This window comes from Hyaena hyaena, unplaced genomic scaffold (assembly GCF_003009895.1).
Source record: "Hyaena hyaena isolate Hyena2069 unplaced genomic scaffold, ASM300989v1 scaffold_51, whole genome shotgun sequence".
Classification (NCBI taxonomy): domain Eukaryota; kingdom Metazoa; phylum Chordata; class Mammalia; order Carnivora; family Hyaenidae; genus Hyaena; species Hyaena hyaena.
The window spans coordinates 2,643,469-2,670,299 of NW_024080683.1; the positions used below are offsets into that span (position 1 = coordinate 2,643,469).

The 26,831-nt window shown below is 40.0% G+C and overlaps 1 protein-coding gene across 10 annotated transcripts in view; it reads right to left on the reverse strand.

The window, feature by feature from the left end:
• The window catches only part of RFX3 (regulatory factor X3), a 287,161-nt gene that overhangs the window by 241,773 nt on the left and 18,557 nt on the right, over nt 1-26,831 (reverse strand). For 4 of the 10 annotated variants that reach the window (XM_039230866.1, XM_039230861.1, XM_039230858.1 and 1 more), the window contains exon 1: nt 13,515-13,633. The exons of 1 other annotated variant lie outside the window; for it this stretch is intronic. In XM_039230866.1, the coding sequence (XP_039086797.1) occupies nt 13,515-13,570 (56 nt within the window). In that variant the 5' untranslated portion in view covers nt 13,571-13,633. Of the gene's footprint in view, nt 1-7,331; nt 7,416-8,581; nt 8,650-13,514; nt 13,634-26,831 lie in introns of those variants that run through there. 5 more of the 10 variants (XM_039230863.1, XM_039230859.1, XM_039230865.1 and 2 more) reach the window with 3 other exon arrangements.

The window sequence follows — 26,831 nt, forward strand, 5'->3', positions numbered from 1 at the left end:
ACAAAAAATACAAAGATTAATCATCGTGTCAGAGAGCATGCAAAGAAATAAAACATTAAAACACGATTCTAAAAAACGAAACAAAACAACAACAACAAAAAACTATTCTTGAGAGTATAGAAAGGCATGCGCTTTCCAGAGAGCAAGCTGGTAGTTCGAAAAACATTCAAGATACACCCAGCCTTCTACCCAGCAATTCTATTCCTAACAACTCATATAAAGGAACTCACTGGATGCTGCACAAAAATGTATACACAATAACTCTTTGTTAACACCAAACTACAGGCTACCACCTCAATGTTCATAGAGAACTGCTTAACTCAATCGGTAACATTCATACAATGGCACTAACATGTTATTTACCGTGAACGAAATGTTGATAGGAGTGACAAAGTTAAAAAACAAACTGTATGACCCAATTTTTAAGAGGAAATGCACGTATTTTTGTGTTTGAAGGGAGAGAGAACATGCACATGTGTGAGAAGTACACCGTAGAATGCCACATGCACTCGCTAAGACACAAATCCTGAGAAGACAGAGCAGTAATCTTGCGGGCACGTGTGAGGACGTCTTTGAACAGAATGGTGATTCCTTTTTACTCTCCTCTCTGTACCTTTCTGTATTTGCTGAAGGTTTTAAATTAAGCATGTATAACTTTTAAAGTCACAACACAATCAAAGAATTTCCATTTAAAATAATCTCCACTATCTCCATCAGCTTGAGGCTCTGTTAACTTTCAACCATTATTACTTTTACTATAAATACTGACTAAAAAGCAGTTGATGAGGATACTGAAGAAAAATTTACATTTATTCCTCTTTCAAATAACAAATGAAAACTCATAAATCCTTCATGGGATTGTTTCCACTCGCAGATTTTTTAGAATTTGTCATTTCTTTTAAAATGTCACTTAAAAGAGAAAAATGAAGCAGGAATGTTGAATGCTACAGCACACACCTGGCCTAAGTGTGCTGTATTACATATCTTATAAATAACTTGCATATGGACTGGACTGTCTAATTTGATTCTCCAGTTCAAAGAAGTACCATCACTTGGTATGTTAACTTAGGAGCTTAATAACTTATCCTCATTATTTACACAGTATAATAAGAGGTCTCAATTAGCCACGGGTAAGATTATCCACAACTAATCTTGCTTCTCAGTTTAGCCCTCGTGCCCAAGTGTAAGCAGTTTAGTTACTTGCTTTGTAGATCTCTATTCTGTTTACTTTGCATGAAGCCAGGATTCTAGAAAAAAAGAAATGCTTAAAATCAATTATTCAACTTGGACAGGAGATGGGCAAGTGGTCAGCCACTATCCTCAGGACTGAGAGTCTGAGTATCATCCAGATTTACCACTCCCCTGTCCTCCACCAGAGAGCTCTGGAAACTTTGGGGGCCATTTTGGCTGTCACACTCATTGGGGAAGGGGGGAGGTTATAATGCCATTTTGGCCCACACATGCTAACACGCGGCAACGTAGGCTACCCCACCAAGAACTGTCCCAACGACAAGGAAGGACAACAGTGTCCCTATTGAGGGTCCATGATTTTCTTGCTCAGTGTTACATTTCTAGCCTACTACATGGCAGGCATTAAGTAATTATCTGTTGAATACAGCTAAAACAAGCAATTACCAGCACTGAGGGAGACACAAATAATATAAAATAATGAGGAGTGCCAAAGGAGAAACCAGGCTTACTCTGACCCGAGTCAGACCTTTGTGGCGAGGTTCCATTATACTCAGGAAATTCTATGACGAGACACATCTGTACCCAAAATATGCAGAAGAGCCTAACAGTCCACACCCAAATGCAAATGATAAAGAGGATTATCTTCCATCACAGATATCCAGATACAGGTCTTCCTCTGTTAGCAAAGATCAGCAATTCTGTCAACTCAAGCCATACACACTGGTGCCAACAGCCCCATCTTGCCTTGGCAAGCGGATGCCAAAACGGCATGTAGCTTAAGTCTAAGACCTGCTGCCTTTAAATGTGGCTTTACCGTCCATTACCTGAGCAATTTACTTCACACCTTAACACACCACCCAAACCTTGGCAATTTACTTTACATCTTCTAATAGCAGACTTCTCATCTATAAAGTGGCATCGTGAAATGGGTTCACAACCCCCATGCTAAGCCCCTGGGCCAGATATGTCACAGGACTCAGAATCTGTAGTTTTTTACTTTTGGAAAGTACTAACATATATATGCAACAACCCAGGTGCGCCTAAGGCAGCAACACATAATCATACACATTAATGTTTCTGTCACTAAACGAATGAATGTTCTGTTTGTGGGATAAATAAAGACTCTTAAGCGGCCTTATCTCATCCAGCTCAGGTTCTGCAGCTAAATTAGCTTTGCCACAAACTTAGGGAAACCGGTGATTTTCAGAGGTTTTGAAATTCAGAAGTGTATATCCGGGATCAGGGATCTGTAGTACCTACTTCCCTTGTAGAGATAACAGGGGGATTACGTGTTTATACATAGAAGCTACTTACCCCAGTGCCTGAAACACAGGTAGCACTTAATATTGGTTATTGTTCTAAAATGTTAACTACTTGCTAAATGGGATACAAGGTGATGCAAGCTAGCTGAGGGATTCAGCCGACTCGTGTTAGCTGGGCGTGGGCGGAGCTGCTGCAGGGGTAAGTAAGTACAGGTCAAAAGGTAACCCAAGACAATTACGCTAATTAAAATAAAACAAAATGACAATTTACCGCCCCTAAATTGCAAGAAAATAATGGACCTGTCACACTGAACTCTTCAGTAAACATTTACTTCCTTTTGATAAAAGGGAGTTTCTCCAGGAGATAAGATCTGAAGATACTTAATAATTTCTGCTTCACATGTGGTTTCCTACTTGTAACTCTCAACAGCTTCCTAAACAGCTTTCTTCCTCTAAATAGTCTGATACTGAAGATTTTGCTCCAGGCAAGGCTAAAAAAAAAAATTGGTTTCTCCATAATGTAAAAAATTAAAATTAAAACTGCAGTGAAGTTATCAAGCACAGCAGGATTATAGCAAAACTTGAGAAGTTAAATGGTAAAGCAAGAAGTATGGTGAACCCACCTCCCAAATGAGAGAAGTCGAATTCACCCCTTAATCCCCTCCCTGTTCTATTGGTTTTCCTGACCCAAACTCCTAGAGACTAGAAGCCTCAACTGGGGGAATGAAGAGAACGATCACTTGTGAAGCACTCCTTGGTGCCATGTATCCGGGATGTGTTTTCACAGTTACAAGGCAACAATTATTCTCCTCACATTAATAAGAATATTGAATTGGTGGGGCGCATGGGTGGCTCAGTCGGTTAAGCGTCCGACTTTCGCTTAGGTCATGATCTCGCGGTTCATGGGTTCGAGCCCCACGTCGGGCTCTGTGCTGACTGCCAGCTCAGAGCCTGGAGCCTGTTTCAGTCTGTGACTCCCTCTCTCTCTGACCCTCCCCTGCTCACGCTGTCTCTCTCTCTCTCTCCTAGAAATAAATAAAAAAATATTAAAAAAAAAAAAAAGAATATTGAATTGGTAGGTGAGCGACCCATGATTCAAAGTCAAGTGAGACTTACTCAAAACCCCAAAAGCTACTTGGGACTAGATCCCCTGGCCAAAGGAGAGAGTGTCGTCCTCACACTCTTGACTCTTGCCTTCCTTCATATGGTTTATTTTGAGAGTGCACACAATAACGTGGGACTTACATTATCTCTCAGAGTAAAGGCATTTTAGTTCTTTCTATGATCCTGAACTGAAAATGTACTTACAATTTTATCTTGTCTCTGAAAAATTAAGGGGATCTCCATAAATTTCATGCATCTTTAGTTGAAGAGCAATATATAGGGGCGCCTGGGTGGCTTAGTCAGTTAAGCGTCCCAACTTTCGCTTACGTCATGATCTCGCGGTTCGTGGGTTCGAGCCCCGCGTCGGGCTCTGTGCTGACTGCCAGCTCAGAGCCTGGAGCCTGTTTCAGTCTGTGACTCCCTCTCTCTCTGACCGCCCCCTGCTCAAGCTGTCTCTCTCTCTCTCCTCCCTAAAAATAAATAAAACATTTAAAAAAAAACAAAGAAGAGCAATATATATACATATTGCATTGTTACCAATGAGCAGCACAATTATAATCCAAGAGCCTTCAGCCTGGTAGAGATTTTAAGGATAAAACATACATTTAGTTGAACAGCCATACTGGTCATAAAGATTTTTATGGGGTATGACCTCCCAAATATCCCTCTATTACCACTTCAGAGTTTAATGACCTTTCAGAGAAGGTGTTCTTTACAACAAACTGGAATCACCCTTTCTATAATTTCAGCTCATTCTACTTAGGTCTGAGTTTCAAGGAGATAACTTAAGGCTCTAACATACCTGTCATTTTGCTGTTTTATTATTCTTAGCTGAAAGTTTGTAGCAAAAATGAAAAGAAGTACAAATATATTTGAAAACATTTCAAAGTCTTTCTCCCCCTTCTTTCTATAAACTAAACAAGTGATTTCCATGACTTGAACCTTTCCTCACTCCTGTCAATGCCCATTTATGCTGCTCTTTCCAGTGCCTCTCCAATTGTTCTGTGTTCCTAATATCTTTGGAGAAAATAATTGAATATTATTAGTTTGAAGTGTTTAGTAAACTAAGGAGCTCAATGACGAGTTCAAAAAAAAAAATACTCCAGAGTCACACTCATTTTTAAATGTACATAACCGCTGACATATTTTCAACTTGTAAAATGCTATGATTTGAGTCTAAACAATTACTCTCATCTTGAATGTGTGTGATTAACCTTTAACCATTATTAAACTTCATGATGTTTTGGTTGGACCACTGAGGGGATTTATTTTCTATCTGTAGAAGGAATTTCATAGGCTGTTACGATAAGGCTTAAATGCATATTTGAGGAAGATGGGTACACATTTGGAATCTATTATTATCGAAGACTTAGAATTCTATACAATGAAGGAACCATGCTTTGACACTATTAACATTACTACTACTATAAATGCTACTATACCCTAGAATTTTCAAGGCTCTATACACACATAGTAGCTAACGGAAATCACTTTTAAGAACCAATGTATTGGGGCGCCTGAGTGGCTCAGTCAGTTAAGTGTCTGACTTCGGCTCAGGTCATGATCTCACAGCTCGTGAGTTCAAGCCCCGTGTTGGGCTCTGCTGACAGCTCAGAGCCTGGAGTTTGCTTGAGATTCTGTGTCTCCCTCTCTGTCTGCCCCTCCCTCCCTCACACTCTCTCTGAAAAATGGATAAATATTAAAAAAAAAAAAAACTACAAAAAAAAAGAACCAATGTATTTAACTACCAGACTTATCACTACCACTTTATGGCCAAGACATAATAATATTTAATATGGACAGTTCGTATTTGAGTTTTTAATATTTTTTCTTTTTTTAAAACTATCCTATTTTTTTTAATGTTTATTTTTGAGAGAGAGTGCAGGCGAGTGTGGCAGGGGCAGAGAGAGGGGGACAGAGGGCCCCAAGCAGGCTCTGTGCTGACAGCAGTGAGCATGAAGCAAGGCTCAACCCGACACACCATGAGGCCATGACCTGGGGTGAAGCCAGACACTCAACCAGCTGGGCCGCCCAGGCGCCCCTAAAACTATCCTACTATTTTAAAGCCAATTATAATTGGCCCTGGTAAACAGTGTATCCTGTGTACTGTGTTAATTCAGTAAATACTGGTGGAAGAGGAACAGAAGTAAGGAAAAATGCCAAGAGTCTAATTTGTGTTTCCACACCCACAATGCCAGCAGGAGAAGAGGTACATAACCTTGACCATCACGTGTAGTGTCATGTAAGAACAAAGCGGGAGGCATCGTTTGTGGCTCTAGTTTACCGTCCTTGCACAGAGGGAACCGGCGCAGAGCAGTGGCTCTGAAGCCGGATCTTCTACTGAACCCTCCTTTCCGGCCACCAACATTTCCCAAGCGTGGCCCGTGAAGAGTTTTGTGATTGGAAAATACAATGTGAAAATTACTAATACAGTGGATAAAAACAGAGGAAGAGTCACAAGATCTGGATTCATATCACATGCCAGGCCGTCTGTCTACCACCTCTGGAACCTTCAAAGGTGTTTCTTAACCTTGTCAATCTCAGTTTCTACATCCATAGCAAGAAGACAACCCCTACCCCATACAACAGACCAGGTGAGATAAATAAGATGCTGACCACACAAAACAAGTTTGTAAGGTGTGATGTGCTATGTAAAGCGTATCTTATATACTATATATAATTATTACGTATACTGTCCTATATTATGGCATATAGATTACATACGTAGTTTAATCACTGTCTTACAGGCTATGTCATAATGTAAAACCAAACATTTTCCCTTCCGACCATTCCCCTCCCAGGACCATTTCCTTATTTCACACACAACAAAGACATTCAGTGTCATCTCAGTGAAAGAAGCTCCAAACACTGGACTAAAAGGAAAGAGGTGGGAAGAACAGACACAAAGAATTGTTCTCCTTTGCTTCTCAGGATAACTCGAAGGAAGTTCAACTCCCACTACTTTTCCTAACTGAAGGACTCCACTGGCGCCTCTACTGGTGATTTTAAATGTCCTCTAAGCTATTTTTAATAAACACTGACTGTAAGCACTTTGGGTAGAAGTGCACTATGAAAATGCTGTTCTCCAGACCCATGCTGGCTTCTGCAAACACTAGGTGTGAGATCCACGTTCAGGTCCGATGTACTCAATCATGAAAGTGGAGTAACGGGGAAAAAGAATATCAAATTCATGTGTTTCATACAGACAACTCGAACAGTTTGAGAGATATGATAAAGTTCTAAGACTTCCTCGAGAAACTATTTGAGAGTTGGTACTCTCTTAAATATACTGCCTCTGTAGAGATTATAATAGGTCTTCAATTATAGCTCCTATACATATATGCAGGGTTTTTTGGCTAGAGATCATGGCGCAAAGGTCTTAGACACAAAGCTATTCAGTGTATCTTTCTTGCAACCTTATATCCATAAAAAAATATTGGAAAGTGTACAGGAGAATTTCTGGTGAGCCCTGTGGAAAACCTTTATCAAACTAGAGCTGCGGGGTGAAGGATACAGCTCCAGCTTATTTCTCTTGAATATTCGCTAAGTCTCTGAAGCAGTAGATTGTGGGATTATCTTCCCACAGAAGCTGAATATTGAAGAAATGTTAAAATAGCAATGTTTTATCATACTGAATGGGCTGGCAATTGCACTTCAACTACACAGAAATCAAAGGAAGGAACCTGGGTACAAATGTAATCTCAAAGACCAATGATATTGAACATGTACTCAGACTGTACACCTGTCCCTCTGGTGCCCGCCCCCACCACTCACCTGATCCCTACCCCTGCTCCTTTCTCCTTTCTGAATGCCAATGCAAGGCTTCTCTTTAAAGTACTGTTGTAGCGGAAGCAGAAGTTCCCACACCAAACCGCTGCACCTTCCCACATAACCAGCCCATTATTGAGTAGGAGAATTATGACATCAGCAGCCCGTCAGCCAATTACTCTACCGAATAGTTTACGTCCACCAATCCACATGGCGCCAGGTCACGGGCTGGATTTCATAAGCATAGCTGCTATATTTTACTATCTTTAATTTGAATTTACTGTGACACGGGCTTCACACTTGGCAATCTGTTAAACAACAGAAATGCATGTGGCAGGGGCGCCTGGGTGGTTCAGTGGGTTAAGTGTCCGACTTCAGCTGAGGTCATGATCTCGCGGTTTGTGGGTTTGGGCCCTGCGTCAGGATCTGTGAGCCTGGTTCACGTTGTTTCTGGCTCTCTCTGCCCCTCCCTCGCTTGTGCTCTGTCTCTAAAATAAACATTTAAAAAAAAAGGAAAGAAAAATGTATGTGGCATTTCGTTGCATTTTAGTTGACTGTCATTTTGGAATGCCACATCCAGATACCACGCAGGGTAACACATGGGTACACAAGGTGGGAAAGACTAACTCAACAGTCTCATGTTTGTGCTCTCAGTAAGCCCCCTGAGCAGCTCCCAGAATTCCATATTACAGGAGCCCTGATGCTCTTTCTGACAATTCCCCCATAAACTGTGTGTTAGCACACATTTTCAGTGCATGATGCCCTTAACCCTACTTAGGGCATGTTGGGGAGGAAGGTGGGAGGGAGGGGTTCTTTTGAGGTTTCCAGAGCCCCACAGAAAGCTAAGCTATCCAAAACTCTTAAAAATAACTATACCCTGGGGCACCTGGCTGGCTCAGGCAGTAGAGCCTGCAACTCTTGATTTCGGGATGGTTGAGTTCAAACCCCACATTGGGCATAGAGCTCCTGAAACAAGTAAAAAATTAAAACACAAAGTAACTTTAACCACATAACAATGTGAAGAAGAATTTAACACTATGATGTCTTAAACAGGTACAAGCAGTGAAAGAAAATACAGTTCCTCACAATGTTCACTGCTGCCGACTATCGAGAGGAAAAAAAACCTACCTCAAAATCTTATATATAAAAACAGCTCTCAAAAATCCTTGTACATGAGACCCCCTATTAGACACTTTAAAATACTCTGCTTTGTGTACCTACAGTTCATAATGTGTAGAGAACATGTGATCAATTACCTCATATTCCTTCCATTAGCCAAACTCAATGTATTCTCTACCACAAAATGCCAGAATGACCAAGTGGCCTAAAACATTAAAAGCAAAGAGAATTAGGTTAACATTAAAAATGGATTCTTCACCTTCAGCTAACATCATCCTCAACGGGGAAAAACTGAGAGCTTTCCCCCTGAGATCAGGAACACGACAGGGATGTCCACTCTCACCACTGTTGTTTAACATAGTGCTGGAAGTCCTAGCATCAGCCATCAGACAACAAAAGGAAATCAAAGGCATCAGAATTGGCAAAGAGGAAGTCAAACTTTCACTCTTCGCAGATGACATGATACTCTACATAGAAAACCCGACAGACTCCACCAGAAGCCTACTAGAACTGATCCAAGAATTCAGCCAAGTTGCAGGGTACAAAATCAACGTACAGAAATCGGTTGCATTTTTATACACCAATAATGAAGCAACAGAAAGAGAAATCAAGAAACTGATCCCATTCACAATTGCACAAAAAACCATAAAATACCTCGGAATAAACCTAACCAAGGATACAAGAGATCTGTATGATGAAAACTATAGAAAACTTATGAAGGAAATTGAAGAAGACACAAAGAAATGGAAAAACATTCCATGCTCATGGATAGGAAGAATAAATATAGTTAAGATGTCATTACTACCTAAAGCACTCTACACATTCAATGCAATTCCAATCAAAATTGCACCAGCATACTTCTCAAAACTAGAACAAACTATCCAAAAATTTGTATGGAACCACAAAAGACCCCGAATAGCCAAAGTAATACTGAAAAATAAAACCAAAACGGGAGGTATCACCATCCCAGACTTCAGCCTCTACTACAAAGCTGTCATCCTCAAGACAGTATGGTATTGGCACAAAAACAGACACATAGACCAATGGAACAGAATTGAGAACTCAGAAGTGGACCCAAAAGTATACAGCCAACTGATCTTTGACAAAGCAGGAAAGAATATCCAATGGAAAAAAGACAGCCTTTTTAACAGATGGTGTTGGGAGAACTGGACAGCAACATGCAGAAGAATGAAACTAGATCATTTTCTCACACCATGCACAAAAATCAACTCAAAATGGATAAAGGACCTGAACGTGAGACAGGAAACTATCAACACCCTAGAGGAGAAAGCAGGAAACAACCTCCTTGACCTCCACCGCAGCAACTTCTTACTTGACACATCCCCAAAAGCAAGGGAATCAAGAGCAAAAATAAACTGTTGGGACCTCATCAAGATTAAAAGCTTCTGCACAGCCAAGGAAACAACCCAGAAAATTAATAGGCAACCAACGGAATGGGAAAAGATAGTTGCAAATGACATATCAGATAAAGGGTTAATATCCAGAATCTATAAGGAACTCACCAAACTACACGCCCGAAAAACAAACAACCCAGTGAAGAAATGGGCAGAAGACATGAACAGACACTTCTCCAAAGAGGACATCCAGATGGCCAACAGACACATGAAACGATGCTCAGCATCCCTCCTCATCAGGGAAATACAAATCAAAACCACACTGAGATACCACCTCACGCCAGTCAGAGTGGCTAAAATGAGCAAATCAGAGAACTCTAGATGCTGGCGAGGATGTGGAGAAACGGGCACCCTCCTACACTGTTGGTGGGAATGTAAACTGGTACAGCCCCTCTGGAAAACAGTGTGGAGGTTCCTCAGGAAACTAACAATAGAACTCCCTTATGACCCAGCAATAGCACTGCTAGGAATTTACCCAAGGGATACAGAAATGCTGAGGCATAGGAGCACATGTACCCCAATGTTCATAGCAGCACTCTCCACAATAGCTAAAACATGGAAAGAGCCTAAGTGTCCATCAACAGATGAATGGATCAAGAAGATGTGGTTTATCTATACCATGGAATACTACATGGCAATGAGAAACAATGAAATCTGGCCATGTGTAGCAACATGGATGGACCTTGAGGGTGTTATGCTGAGCGAAATAAGTCAGGCAGAGAAGGACAAATACCATATGTTTGCACGTATAGGAGGATTAGGAGGAACTTGACGGAGGAACAAGGGGGAGAAGAAGGGCGGAAATGGTGGGGGAAAGGGAGAGAGGCAAACCATGAGAGACTCTTGAATGCTGACAAAACCTGAGGACTGATGGATGTGGGGGGGAGAGGGGATGGGCATGAAGGAGGGCACTTTGGGGATGAGCACTGAGTGTTATGTAGAAACTAATTTGACAATAAACTATTTGTAAAAAAAAATAAAATAAAATAAAATAAAAAAAAAAAAAAGAAATGTAATCATAGCACTGCCATGGATGGCTAAAAACAGCCCGTGTATTAACTGGAAATTTTTATCATGTAAATATAGATACTAAACTTGTTCTGCAGCAAAAAAAAAAAAAAAAAAAAAAAAAATGGATTCTTCAATGTATACATGTGATTATTTCATATTATTGAATCTGTAGATAAATATAAATTGCCAACTAAGTGAATTATTTTTATTTCTTTGCATGACTGACTGCATCAATGTTTAAGTTTCCTATGTAGTCGAAAAAAAAAACCGTTTTGACTTGATAGGGAAGGAGAGAGAACTTTTATTTCTCAAAGAATAAACATATTACTCTAATAATCAGAGAAAATGTAAGTGAGGGAAAATCCTGGAAAGAAGGAATCTTTAAAAGACTCGGCTTATCTAAATCATGAAGACGAGACCAAATAATTTGATAATCAGCTTGCTGCTCACACTTTGTCTCTCTCTCAAAAATAAACAAACATTAAAAACAATTTAAAATTTTTTAATAATAACAAGATTTGTTTCTTAAAAATAAACAAGCAAAAACAATACATAAGCAGGTCACAAAGCTGAAGAAATTACTAAGAAAGGCATGATGATTCAGTTTTATGGAAATTATAAAAAGAAATCTTTGCTTCAGGGAGAACAAGTTAAGAGCACTTTTAAACTAATGATTTTTATTTGCTAATAAGGTAATTTTAGGGGCACCTGGGTGGCTCAGTAAGTTAAGCATCCGACTTCAGCTCAGATCATGATCTCGTGATTTAGGAGTTCAAGCCCCACACTGGGCTCTGTGCTGACAGCTCACAGCCTGGAACCTGCTTCAGATTCTGTGTCTCCCTCTCCCTATGAGCCCCTATTCTCTCTCTCTCTCTCTCTCTCTCTCTCTCTCTCTCTCTCTCTCTCTCTCCCCCCTCCTACCCCTCCCTCCCTCAAATATAGATTTTTAAAAATTTTTAATTTTAGGGTAACAATGAAATAAAAACATGTACTTAAGTGTATTTGCTTATTACCTGTGTTCATACTTTTTTTGCCCTAAATTTGACCCATGGGATTAGAGATCAATTTAGTACAGAGTATATCTGATCACTTAGTCAACTATAAACAGCATCATGGCTGCCTGGCGTGATCTACTTTTGTTTGTTTTCTTTTTTTCTTTGAGGGTAAAGATGACATTAAGTGACAGTTGCCATAAATTTTTATGTGGGTCCATTAACCTTAGAAAAATAACACAGAAAACAGGCACAGCTGAGTATATATGAACAGGCAACAGTCTAAATACACATATTTGGGGTTACTTGAACAAGACAAGGATCACTAAAATAATCACAGGTGTTTGCTGTGTATTTAGTCGATTACAAGTCAGATACAGCAAAAGTGCAATCATCTACACTAATTAACACACCAGCCTTCTCAAAAAGAACTTAGCAATTTTAACCCTATTATCAGACTTTTCTGTTACTTTATTGTCATTACGAAATACAGGATGTTTTCTGACCTGAGGTATTGTACAGCTATTACAAACCAAGTGACTAAACCATATATTGTAACAACTCTGAGCAAAAGAACTGGAGTTTTACTAAAGCTACAATTAAATGTCTGTAAAAGAACTCTCCCAACTCCTTCCATTTTTTTTTCTCCAACGACCCTCCCTTATACCTAACTTGTTCAGTGAGTATCAAATTCGAAAATTCAAGCTAATCTACAGTTATCTGTGTCCTCTGCTCTTCTCCAAACAGGTTACGAGCATAATGGTTGCTCTGAACACCTTTCACCAACTCATCTGACACAAACATCACTGCTCAGAATCTCTTCGTTTCTTGAATGGTCTCAAGTCCCTTGGTCACCGTCACAGCTCACTGACGGTGCAGATTTGTGTTTGCCACTGGTCACTTTAAACTTAAAATCCAACTCGTTTCTTAAAGCCTGTTCTCACATACTATTAGTCAGGTATTCGTTTAAGAAAGAATGACGACTATGCTAGGCCCCGCCTGTGCAAGGAGTAGATGTACACGGTCCCCACACACAAGCAGCGCACACACCACCATGCCAAGCACAGCAAAGTGCTTCCCCCCTCAAAGCTCTTACACTGGCCCCACAAGGACTTGTTTTCCTTCTTCCTTTCTCTATCTTAACGTTAATGCCTTTCTTCTCACACCTCTGGCACAGCTTTTCAAATATCTTCATCTTGCCCTTCAACATTTACTGAGTCGCTACCATGAGCTGGGTAACGTGCTAGAAGCTGATTTGGTGCCACAGGATACAATGGTGAGCAGAACAGTTACTCGGCATTCAGGGCCCTCCTCATCTGTCCTAACTTTCTCAGTGGCTTTGTAACTCACCTGCAACCCAGTGACCTTTCACCTTTTACACTTCCATTTTCTCATAAGCCACAATTCATCAGTAAACACATCCCGCTGATCTGTCATTCACGTCGGATGACCCATTCCGGCACTGCCCTGAGACCCAGGCAAAAGGGGCCACTTCCCTGGAATGTTCCCCATAAAATGAGAAATGTGCCCAGCCCAGGGCCACACTCTCTAACCTCTCTGGACTCTATCTCGGCAAATTCCCAGGACTCGGATCCCCTTGAGGAGCCCTGGACTACTGTCCCCAGGGCAGACGGAGAAGCGGGCATACCCACCTCCAGCCCAAGAGGTAGTCAAGACATAGCTTGCACGGACTAGGGCACGTGGCCATGTTACAGCAAAGAGCCCAGGAGATGGCGAAGAGGAGGTAGACTTCAGGACAGGGACAAGCGGACTGAAGGCCAGTCCTTCCTCTACCACTATGTTCTAGAACAGAACTCCTTAAAAATCCGAGAATTCTAAATGGTCATCCATCTCCTTATAAAGTTGTGTCAGTCAAATTATGAGGTAAGAGCATATTTTACCTAATAGTTTGCTGATCTACAGCCTTTAAGTATATAGAGACACAATTAGTGAGCTTCCATTTGTATTCTTACCCGTGAGGGTGAGGGACGGGCCGGGTTTCGACATCTCATTCCCACTAACGGTTGCCCAGCTCCAATTTTCATTATAAGCCATCAAACAGGATTATTATAACAGTAATAAAGGAGCATGAAGACGATCTCTCACTGACGGTCCTGGCACTGTACTGGCATCTAATCTATACTAAACTCATCCACACTCTTCTGTTACCTACAAGCCCACTGACTCATGTGCATAGCTTTACATTTTTATCCATGAATTGAAAGTCACAGAGCAGAAGGATTCTAACCAAAGTCTTTCTGAATTAAAAGCCCTGATTCTTCACTCTATATACTTCCTTTCAGACGATCAAGAGAAGTTTCCTTTGCTTCGGACTCACTCCCTGCTCATCTACACAGAGCTGCAAGATGGAGCTCCCCAAAGCACCCTTTACACCCTCACATTTGATCCATTTAAAACAAAAAACCACTGGTTGGTTACGCTCCATCCAGTTAAGTCCCAAATCCTTTGCCTGATTTTCCATTCCACTCCACCTGCTTCATTATTTCCCAAGAAACTCTTCACACCAAGATACAGCTGCCTCTACCTCTAGCACGTGCTTAACTCCATCCTCACAGCCAGTACACCCACACACCCATCAGGATCCATCTCACATCTACCCTCCTTCCTGAAGACGTCTCCGAAATTATTCCAGACCAGAACCCTGTCTCCATTTTTGTGAGTCACCACAATACTGATGGTCTCTCGTCAGTCAACAAGTAACAAAGCTGTGTGCTCAGCATGGGGGGGACCACAAAGGACATGGACTTTTTCTTGTTGGAAGGCAGCACAGGAGAGCTGGGTAAAGGGCCTCTTAGGACAGAGCACCCAGCTGAAAATCTGCTTTGATGACACAGTAGTATGGACTTTGGTGTCAAGTTTGCAGAGGAAAGTAATTAACACCAGTTCTAATACAGTAAGCAGACTTTTTGGTCCTGGAACCTGCTTAGACCTGAAATTTCTCTGGGAACCCCAAAGAACTTTTGTTTCTGTGTGTTATATCTAGTTGGTCACTGGTAAGTGTTTGTCAGCTCTTCTTCACACCCCTCAAAAAAGCCAGATGTGTAGCTTCTGCTCATTTCCATAGTGTAAATACTCCCAACATGGCTCACTTCAAGCTAGCGATGTGACATCTGAATGTGGGAGGCAGCGGTATGACTCACTCGAGCCAGTCATAAGCTTTGGTACGTCACCAGCTATGTCCATCCAAGCATCATATTAGAAAATAAGTGGAGAAAGGTAATAAATATTAACTTAAAAATGACAACAAAACGATTACATCTTAACATAAACACATTTTATGCAATATATCTAAATTTTCCAAAGGAAAAAAAATATGAATGAGAGCAGGGGCATTGTTTTGTATTTTTATACATTTCTTTTAATGTCTTGCTTAATAGGAGCCAACTGGCTTCCCAGGGCACCCGGGTGGCTCAGTCGGTTAAGTGTCCAACTTCGGCTCAGGTCATGATCTCGCAGTTTTGGAGCTGGAGCCTGACCTCAGGCTCGCTGCTGTCAGTGTGGAGCCCACTTCAGACCCTCTGTCGTTCCCCCCTTCTCTGCCCCTCCCCCACTTACACGCTCTCTCTGAAAAATAAAAACATTAAAAAACTAAAAAACAAAAAAAAAGAGAGAACTGGCTTCTCACATATCCTTCTGTGCTCAATCTGCCATCTGGGTTGAATATATTAAGGAAATGCAGCCTCACATACACATTCGGTTTTAAAAGGAAGGGCCTCCTGGGGCTGGACACCCTAGGTGGCCTCCATTCGCACCTAAAGCGGCATGCGTGTACGGTATACAGTTTGCCTAAAAGACGTTCGTGTGGAAAGACCTTACCGAGAGTGAGAGTTGAGTCTAGCCTTGTAGTTTAGTTTTTCTCACCTAGCAATTATCTCCGTATGAGTAATTCTAACTTGAGACTGTACTGAAAAGCAAGTTTATGCCATGCCATACGTATGTGCGTATAATTACATACACGTGTATATAAATGTGTACATACACATGATAGCTCCCCAATTCAACAAGTCAAAGTGGTAAGAAAATCAAGGGGGGGGAAAGGTAATGGGAAAAAGATCAGGTGAAAATCTCATTTGTAGGAGAAAAACTTCTACGCAGAAAGAATATTTATGAAGCTAATGTAATGAATCTTCACTGAGCTGGACATAATATTCAATTAAACATAAAAGGTGCAATTCTGGTCTACATTTTTACAAGTGGGCAATTGTACTTTACATACAAGATGATAAGTCAGAGTAACATATTCACTGATGTCAAAAATCCAGCTTCTATCAGAACAGAATTATATTTCATTTCGCTCTGGAATTTAAAACTTCCCAATCCAATAGTTAGGGCAATATTTAATTCTTCAAAACTGAATCATTAAACAGATTAGCAATGTGAAACAGGGGCGCCTCAGTGGCTTAGTCGGTTAAGCGTCCAACTCTTGATTTCGGCTCAGGTCATGATCTCATGGTTCAAGAGTTCAAGCCCTGCATCAGGCTCTGCGCTGAACGCACAGAGCCCGCTTGGGATTCTCTCTCCCTCTCTCTGCCCCTTCTCTGCTCTGTCTCTCTCTCAAAATAAATAAAACTTAAAAAAGAAAAAACAGGCATATAAATCCTCCTGGGGGGGGGGGGGGAACTCATTGAACTACCAGTAACAGCTAGTGGTTTTACCTAAAAAACTGTAGCTGTGTAACCTTAGGTGCTATTTTTCCCTGCTAAGTATCACCGTCGTCTGGTATTCTCCCTCTTAAAATATCAAGGCAACATTAGGCATTAAGCACGTTCTGTACCTCCTCCTCTCCTTCAGCTTAGGCTGAAATTACCTTCTTCAAAGAACTGAAATAGGATAGCCATTGCCTAAACCGGTTTAATCCCACTAGCTACTTCAAACCATTATATTTCCAAACCACGTCTATTCTTCTGAAAATGCTATCTTCTCATTAAATTAAATGCCTTATGGTCTCTTTAGCAACAACAGGACACAAGAAAACTCAAGCTCGATTTTGTACATCAATGGTGAGCATGTTGTACATTTTTTAGTGAGAGACCAGAAAGTAGCACACATAATCAGGTTTTTATGGGACTCCACTGCTGCCTTCCTTCTCAGCAGAAGTTGATACTCATTTTCAGGTCTCTTAGATCAACAATATTAAGTGTGAACACAAGCTTGGGCACTTTACTTGTTTTTGCTCTTCCAGTTCTTTACGTGCAAGAATTCGAAGAGAGGCTACATGTTTAAATGATGCAAAGTTTGCTGTACATACTTACTGAAAAGAAATAAATGTGCTCTATTCTTTAAATTCTACCTTTTGTGCAGGGAATAAGCATTTCCTCACTCAGGACATACGGTTCCTATCAGTTGCCGCTCTTGCAACCTTTAAAGACCACGTCCCCAGATTCGACTCTGAAGAGGGGTCGCTTCATCAAAGTTTTTAAAAATCCTCTCTATTGACCAATACTGGAAATGACTTAACCAAACACACAGGGCATAATCTCTCTCCTTGAAAACAGTTTTGTTTCTAATTATATCCAGTTCCATGTTACTATTTTCAGCAGCCACCCTCTTCTTCAAAACCTTCCTCACACTCTAGGAGAGGCTGAGCTACTGACAATACTAACTACCACAGCATGAGTGATAATTCTAGATTGTCACGCTAACCTCTCTAGGTGCATTTAGCTGGTTTTATCTTCCACTTTTTCATTATAACCCAATTGATATGTAATATCTCCATATTAACGTTAAAAAATCTGAGATCTAAGTACCTAAGAATAAGTTTAAGGATAACAAGCTATCAAACGACTAAATCAGAACTTGAACTCAGGTCTCTTCTACCCAAAAGACTAGGACTCTCACCTCTGCCTAACAATTTTGTGAGCTGACGGTCCTCATGCGATATGCATCAGGTATTTACACTCTGTAAGGCAGAGGCGCAAGGAGTCATGGACATTTGTGCATGGAGAATAAACATAGGATTATCTCACGTGGTACAGTGTGGGTCTCTGTGGAAATTTTATAGTTCCATGCAAGTGCTACAACAGCCTTCTCCTAATACTGTGACAGTCCTGACAAACTTCTGTATACAAGATTACCTGGAGGAGGTGATCTTCCCACAAACCAGCTTCAAACTGAACTTACGTTTGCGTCTTCACAAGTGAGCTGCGATCTCACACTCGAGAGACTGAAATACAGGGCATTCTGCACCCTATAGACGACAGGGACACTGGTATGAGAGTGGTCCGAATGCATAGCACACCAGGCTACTGAACTGCTAAACTACAATTCAGTTTTAGTCACTGAAAGGATGGTTCTATAAAGTGCTGTACAGTCGTTAAGTAAAATGCTACAATGCGAAATGGCAGTAAAACTTCAGCAACAGCATGGAAGGTAACCACAGCCACATCGTGATTTTTTTCTCTAGAAAAACAATTCAATCTCGTGAAAGTCATGCCTAAATTCCAGTGTTAAACTCACTGTGGCTCTACTGGCTTAGTAAGGGACAGAGAATGTTAAAAATATTTCAGAAATTAGGGGCGCCTGGGTGGCTCAGTCAGTTAAGCATCCGATTTCGGCTCAGGTCATGATCTCACAGTTCGTGGGTTCGAGCCCCGCATCAGGCTCTGGGCTGACAGCTCAGAGCCTGGAGCCTGCTTCAGATTCTGTGTCTCCTTCTCTCTGCCCCTGCCCAGCTTGTGCTCTGTCTCTCTCTCAAAAATTAACTTTAATAAAAAAAAATTCAGTATTTCAGAAATTAATAATCAAGTGCAAAAACTTCCAAAAGTTTAAGTTCTGCCTGCTAAAAGTAGTATTTACATTGGACTGGAATAAAAATTCATCAGTTAGCAGAAGAAAGCCTCTCTGGTGATGCCACGCTGATCCCTGGATCTCTGTGCTTCACAAGAACATCCTCTCTAGTAGGAAGCTAGTGTAACGTCAGGTGGGGACATTAAAACATCTTAGTGGGAAAATGCCAACGCGGGTAAACTATCATTACAGAAATATCAAAGGGCACACCACTCAGTCACCGATGAACATCCCTACCATTTAAAAAAAAAAATAGTTTGTATACCATCTACTGTGCCTGCTTAAAAGGTTGATTTCACCTTTAGCGGAGCTGTGTATTTTCTAATCTGTTTAGGGCAGCTGTCAAGTAATCAGAGTAAGCGGTACCATTTTAATAAGGAAGTCTTTTAATGAAATATAATAGGTCACAAATACCTAATTTCTGCTCTTTACTGTAATTGCCAGTCTTTTACTATAACTGCCACTTTAACAATCTTTTCCAAACGCTGACACAAAAGATGAACAAATCAAGGGTATTAGCATGTGTGTATATTTACAGCTTATTGCTGTCAAAGGCGGCGCAGCTCCACTCCTAACTCCAGCAGGCTGCGTGAGGATCCGTTTCTTTTGATGGGGGCATCTTGTTTCAGGTTATGAATGCCTCTGGATTAATCTCTTTCTCGTGGCTACATAAGCGAACACACAGTAAAGAATACACAAGAGAAATGCCGACATTACAGCACCATATTACACCTCTAGGAATATCACACTTCTGTCGCTGTGGAGACCTGGACACACTGCTACTTTACTCTTCTTCAGCAAATCCTCTGCTCCGTCCGTTCTTAACTCTCAGTCTCAAAAAACGCTGTTTATATATAGCTCAGATAGCGTTGTTTTTAGATAAATTTTCAACTCTCACAAGCATCAGTTTTAGGTGCGCATGCACATAAACTGCAAACATAAAACTCCGGGGCCTGGCTACAAAATTAAAATAGCACATCTCAAAGAGAGAAAACACAGTGATGACTTTGATTTTTAAAAAGCACATTCAGCGTTAACTATTTTACCACAGCTCCATTTTAAGTTCATGATTAGAGTCTTTAAAAAAAAAAATAATTCCCTGAAAACTTCTTTATTCAGTGATAATCCTCTTCTCTTACCTTTTTATTTTAAGCATACTATTCTTTAAACCAATATTGTTTTAAATTTGGTACTATGCCTAGAATTTTAGCATCAGAAGTCCTGGGCACAAATGGTAGTAGTTTTGTATGAAGTCTGCCCAGGTTTGAAAGGGTAGGCTTCCCCGAATCAAACTAGCTCACTGTGAAAAGAAAACCATGACAACTGTTTGCACCTCTTGCTTTATTATTACATCCGGCCTGGTCACTCTTAGAAATTCAGTCTATTATGGTTGCTAGGAGTCTGTTGCTGGGCAACGCAGAAGGGTATGCTGTGCTGTCAGGCTAAGCAGTGCTAATAAACCTGTAGGCTTCCCTCTAGGAGTCTGACCAGTGTGCTTAAAGGGCTTAATACTTTTCAAGAGTGACCGGCCCACAATTCAAGACACATCCTATTAAAAACAAGTCACACTGAGAGATTTCTAACAAAGGAACAAAACGCTAAACATACACAAATATTCAAAATGTATCCTCAGAATCCCTAACTAATTTGGTAAAACAAACAAAGAACAGATTATGATCTACATTTCAATTATACCACCTACTACTATCCCCAAGTTTTTATTTCCATATAGCCCCCTAAAAGGTTATAATGGAAAAAAATGAACAGAGAAAGTTTCAGGGAGGGATTAAAAAAAGCAGTACTAAGTGCTTTCAACTTTGATTTAAAAAAAAAAAATATATATATATATATAGTACTTACACAAACTCCATTAATAGAAAAATAAACTAAACCTAGGAATCCAGAAGTACTTCAAGTTAGCAAAAAACTAAAAAGCATTCTCACCACATCCGCAGAGCCACAAAAAAACAAAACAACAAAAAATTTGAGAAAATTAAGAAATTCCAAATTTCATTTTATTATAAAAACAGATTTTTTTTTTCTTTTCACCTCTTTGCTCAGTAATGACTTTATATTAACCATAAATCTATCATATGCATATTCTGGAACTTTAAAGATTAACAGTAAGTTATTCACAGAATTTCACTACAAACAGATGACATTACTTGAATATAAATGAGAAGGAAAAAAGATAGTAGCGTGTATCTTATAAAATACTGCTAACAAGTTGTGTAAAAAAGAATTTGAAAATTGGGCAGTGGACAAGAGAGGACTTCTATCTACTTCAAAAGAAGAAATTTTTGGAGTTTTATTTACTATATTTGATCAGCCGTCCTCATAAAGTATCTGAAGACAAAAACAGATGAAGTTGGTTTACCATAAAATACCAAAGACCATAAAGATACATAAAAATAATATATAACTTTACAATAATCATCTTAACTATAAAAATGTACCTAGAATTTTCTAAGGATACTTTGGCTATACTGCCTACAACTTTTGCAAGTTAAAAACAGATTTTTTAATTTTGAAGTCAGACAGCATCTTCTCTATATCCATTGCAATATTTAGCCCTTCTATCTAACTACTCTGAACTGGGAACGTTTTTTAAAATACTCTATCAGCTGTACTACCATATTCTTTTTTAAAGAGCCTTGTATACCTGTCCTTCAGCACTGTTTCTATTTCTTCTCATTACACACTATGGGAAGCAGAGTAAAGGAATTTAACTATTTTTTTCTAAAGTACCAAGAAACAACAAACAGAGGAATGCAGAACACTACCCAAAAAGGAAAGACAAAGAATCCAATAATAAAAGAGAGCTGATGCAGGCCAAGAGGTGGAAAGGCAGCATCTGACGGAAGAACAGAGACCAAGGCAGGAAGAGAAAGGCGGGGCTAAGTAGGTTTAGAACTGAGAGAGCCCAAATGTAAAGCCGAGCGGAGCAGAACAGAGCAAACGGGAGAAAAGGAGCAGAAAGGACGAGACAAGGGTATGTTGGAAATAGAGCACATGAAAGAAAGTTTGCAGAAACAAACAAGGACTCATTTCACACGTGGAAAAAAGAAAAATGTGAAGATTTTATATTCAGTAACGTCATTTTCCTTGATCCATCTTTAATTCTTAAGAAGGGCATGCGTGCCACAACTCAGAAAACGTTCTTAAAGATGCAGTGATATCAGTAACATTTATGATGTAAAAACCCAGTGAGGAGTTAAGACTCAAGTTTACAATGAAGGGATTTGAAAACTTTCCAATTCTCCTTTAGGATAAGAAAAATTTAACTTAATTCTAAAGCTGCAGGACCTAATCTATGAAAATGTTTCTAAAAGTAACAAAAATGGATTTTTCCCAACAAGAACAAAACCTTAAAACACAACACACTACACACACACACACGCACACACACACACACACAGAGTCAATGAAGTTATTAAAGCCAGATTCTACTTGTGAGTTCTGCTGTTCACAAGGTAAGTGTGGGCAAATGTGCACATTTTTAAAGTAGTTACTTAAGAGTTGGTCAGCTGCTAGTCAAGAGTAGTTAAATCGTACTGGAACAATCTTCTCTGAAGGAATCCAAGTTCCAAACTGGCTACATTAATACTTAGGATCCTGTCAGGCACTATTAACTAAAACATAATGGGGCAAAATAAGGAATAAAAATGTTTTAAACAAGAATAGCTATCCCACAGCAGAAGTGCTGTTGGAAACAGCCTTCTGGTAGTTATTGGTTTCTTACGTCTTTGGAATCAGAAAGCGACAATAATTAGAAAGTGTGGCATACTTAAAAGAAACGATAGGAGTATGTGACTATAGAGAATAACATAAATTCCATCCATGGAATTAAGCCTCATTTTTACATACATCAGTTTTCTACCATTTGTAACAACCTATCATATCTGATTCATTTTCCTATAAGCACCTTCAAAAATAAAAATCAAAGACCTTCCATAAATGTTGGCTATTTACTGAATTCTGAATTGTACATTTCGTAAGCTTTTTGTCAAGAATTGCAGGTTCTCTGATAAATCACATAATCAGGGTAGGTCACCAATGAATGAATTACAGGTTATAATTCCTTTCAGTGTCATATTTTACCAATTATAAAAAGAAATCATAATGACAGCCATTAAAATCACATTATTGCTCCTTCTTGCAGACAGATTTCCCAAAATACACTTTTTTCATAGGATTTCTTTAATTTCTTTGCCAAGGTCAAAAGATATTCATGCACAAAGGAAGCAGGGTTTTTTTTTAATTTTTAAAATAATTTTTATTTATCTTTGAGAGACAGCACAAGCCGGGGTGGAGCAGAGAGAGGGGGAGACAGTCGGAAGCAGGCTCCAGGTTCTGAGCTGTCAGCACAGAGCCCAAGGCGGGGCTCGAACCATGAGATCATGACCTGAGCCTTAGTCAGATGTTTAACTGTTTAACTGACTGATCCACCCAGGCGCCCCAGTATTTTAATATTAAAACTTATAAAAAGGAACGTGATACAAACACCTTATTAGAAGAGTGTTAAGAGTCCAAAACATATTTTTAAACTTCTAAAAACCACTTTCACTTTTTACCTACTGCCCCTCACTTTTGTACATTTAAAAATTTGAAAGAAGGTATTAGGCCAAACAGAAAAAAGGCACAGCACTGGATCAATTTCTGAAATGCATAACCGGGGATACTGAAAAAGGTACCTTAAATACATTCTATAAATCCGAGGGACAGTTTCAGTTATATCACATTATATGTCAAAAACAGCCAAGGTACCTATTTCATAATTTTTTGTGAAAGCAAATACACAAAAAAATCTAAGAAAACCTAAAAAGAAACAAACCATCTTAATAAAGAGATAAATGTTCCTCTCTCACAGAACATTAGCAAACTGCCCTTGTGGAGTCTGTACTCAATTTGGAAGCTTTAGATTTAATTCCAACTCAAAATAGGAGACCCTAAATATGAAAGGTCACTTTTTAGAATTTTAAGCGACATTTGTCTGGAAAGTAACCTTTATTCTCTTCGTGACTATTTGCTCATCCGTCCGTCCCTCCATCCACGGGACAGGAGGCAGGAGGGGGTGACACAGCACGGCAGAGCAGAGCAGCAGACTGGCAATCTGAGCACTAAGCCTCAGTCCCCTTCGGCACCCGGTCTCTTTCCAAGGGTACAAAGTGAGGGAAACAGTAATCGGGAGGAGGGAAGTGAAGAGGCAGGTACAGCTGAGACAAAATTAACCATGAGCTGTTAACTAGTAAAGCAGACTAATGGGTAACAGGAATTCATTTCATTCATCAAACTGTTCTTTTTTTTACATAGGTTTACATGTTTCCTAAACAAAAAAATTGGGGAGGGGTGCGGTGGATAAGAGGGTAGACTTGCTCTTCAAAATCCTTTATAGCTCACATATTTTTTCGTAAACATGGTGGCAGTACAAATGGTAACACTAAATTTAGCTTCTTTAACTTTTTATTTATTTATATTTTTAGTGGTAGAAATACCAGGCACTCAAGTTCCACAAAGTCTGGCCTACAGGTTGCTACAGGGTGGGCACATCGAACTCACTTCAGACCTGAATACCCAGGTATATCTGCAAGTATAATCATTTAACCAGCCTTTAAGGATGGAAACTAGGATTAGAAGTAAATATTATGTATATAATTATAGACATTCAAAAAGAGAAAGGTAGTGTTTGTTTGTTTGTTTGTTTAATATTCCACAGCACTTTCTACTTCCTTAACTTAAAAATGTTAAAATACCATTACATTATGTATTATATTATTATATATTTTGTACCACTCTTTGAAGTATTCCAATACAGTACAATAGCCTCAAATACTGTCAAACTGTACATTTCATAATGGATGACAGGCACATAATGCTGAATATGTGACACTGAACTGAAATGGAAAATATGATTTTGACATTAGTACACTGAAAATCTCATTCTAAAAATATCAGTATGACAATCTATTTGTCAAAATAACAGAATTCTAGACAACTTGCTTCCATTAGTAACTTTTATTTATCTAAATAACCTCTCATTTATGTCTTTCTGCATGTACCAAATTTTACAAATAAATTCAATTCATAAATCCATGATTAAAGATGACTAGATAATGACAGAAAGCGCTGCTACACAAATGTGACATTCTGGTTTCACATATGGGACACAGAAGAGCATCTGATCACAGAAGCCATCATCCACACAGCCTTTCTCCGGTGTAAATTACCCGCACAGGCACACCAAGAACATAACCAACAGAAGTGCCATCCAGCTATCTAACTTCTACTTGCCTATCAACTATGATTTTCACTTTTACTATTTCACATACTGATTCCTTCCAATGTTTTTTTTTTAATTTTTTTAATTTTTATTTATTTTTGAGACAGAGAGAGGCAGAGTGTGAGCAGAAGAGGGGCAGAGAGAGAGGGAGACACAGAGTCTGAAGCAGGCTCCAGGCTCTGAGCTGTCAGCACAGAGCCTGACATGGGGCTCGAACTCACGGACCGCGAGACCATGACCTGAGCTGAAGTTGGACGTTTAACTGACTGAGCCGCCCAGGCGCCCCATCCAATGTGTTAGGATGTATTTTGTTACGGGTGTTTCGGAAGGCTCCCACGTGGAAGCAGGGAGGGTGGGTCCGAATGATTTAACATCCGCTCCCTCCTCAAGAGAAAAATTAAACCAAACTCAAAGCAGTTTTTGAAAGAGTCTCCTACTCTGCTTGTTTACTTCTAGAAAACCAGGTCCATCAGATATATCTCGAAATGATGTATAAGTGAAAAGGCTATATATTCAGGGCAAAGCATGTAAAAATAATAAAAGGCAAAAAAAAAGAGGAAGGCAGAAAGAAAAGTACTATGCAAGGGCAAAGAGAAGCAACTAGGACTCTTCAGTATAGAAGGCAGGCTGGCATTAATTAGGGCGGCACTATATCTATAAACCCACATTTGGAAGAAATACACAAAATCTACTTGTGTCAGATTTTGCTCAGATGTCACCTTCTCTATCAGGTCTTCCTAAATCTTCCTGTTTGAAATTGCAACCCCCTCATCACCTACCCTATTTCTCCTCTTCCTTCCTTTCTTTTCCTCCATAGCATTTACAGCCATCTATTACAAAACTCATTCGTGCCCCCAAGCCCCCGTCCCCAGTCCTGTGAATGCAAGCCCCTCAAGGGCAGGAGCCTGACCGGTTCTGTGCACTGCTGCCTCCTCACACCGGCTCACTGCCTGGCCCACGCTGTATGCGCCAGCGTTGCTCAATAAATAAGTGGACGAATACACGAAGTAAAAATGAGCTTGCACACCAGCACTGATTTTAGGAACTGAAGGAAGCCCCTGGAGTCTGAAGAGAGGGTCTCATCAACCGGAGAAGGAGTCCATGAAAATACACAGGTTAAGAAGAGAGCTGAGCTGAAGGGATCTGGAGATGACAGATCATACGTAAAAACAAAGATTTTCCAGGGAAGTCTATGCAGTCGACATCGAAGCAAAGAACCCTACCTTACAGCAACGCCACCTTCAGTGGAGTATCAAATGCAAACACAGGCCTAACCACCACAGTAATTCTGTTCTGATGCCACCAGCTGCCTTGGGGTAAGCTCAGAACTCACATCCTGTCTCCGCACTTTTGACATCCCAGCAGGCACAGTGAGGATTGGTAGTAAAAGAAGAAACTCAAAAGGCTTGGGGTATTCAAAGCAGCCTCCCCCCAAAAAGAAAAGTTCTCCAAGTGCCCCCAATATTTCTCCCGTAATAAGGAGCATTAGGCATTCCCATACTCTGACACTACCAGAAAATAGGAAGAAGTTACTAGACCCTAAAAAGTCACTTAACAACTTTTGAAACTAAGAAATTAGTTTTATCAGACCCTAAGGAAAATCCCAGGCAAGTCTAAAATTTCATGCACACGTTCATACATACGTGTGAATATGCACACATGCACATACAAATATGAAATCTATTTATACCTACAGAGTCAGTTCACAAAATGTCATCTGAAATGGTAAGAGGGAAAGAAACTTTAGGCCAGCCCAAAACTACCGTATGATGTATGATGCTGTATATGAAGAAATATACAAAATTCATGAATTTATGACATTAAATCCATTTTTTTAAAATAAGAGGTAAACAAAGGTGCCTGGGTGGCTCCGTCGGTTAGG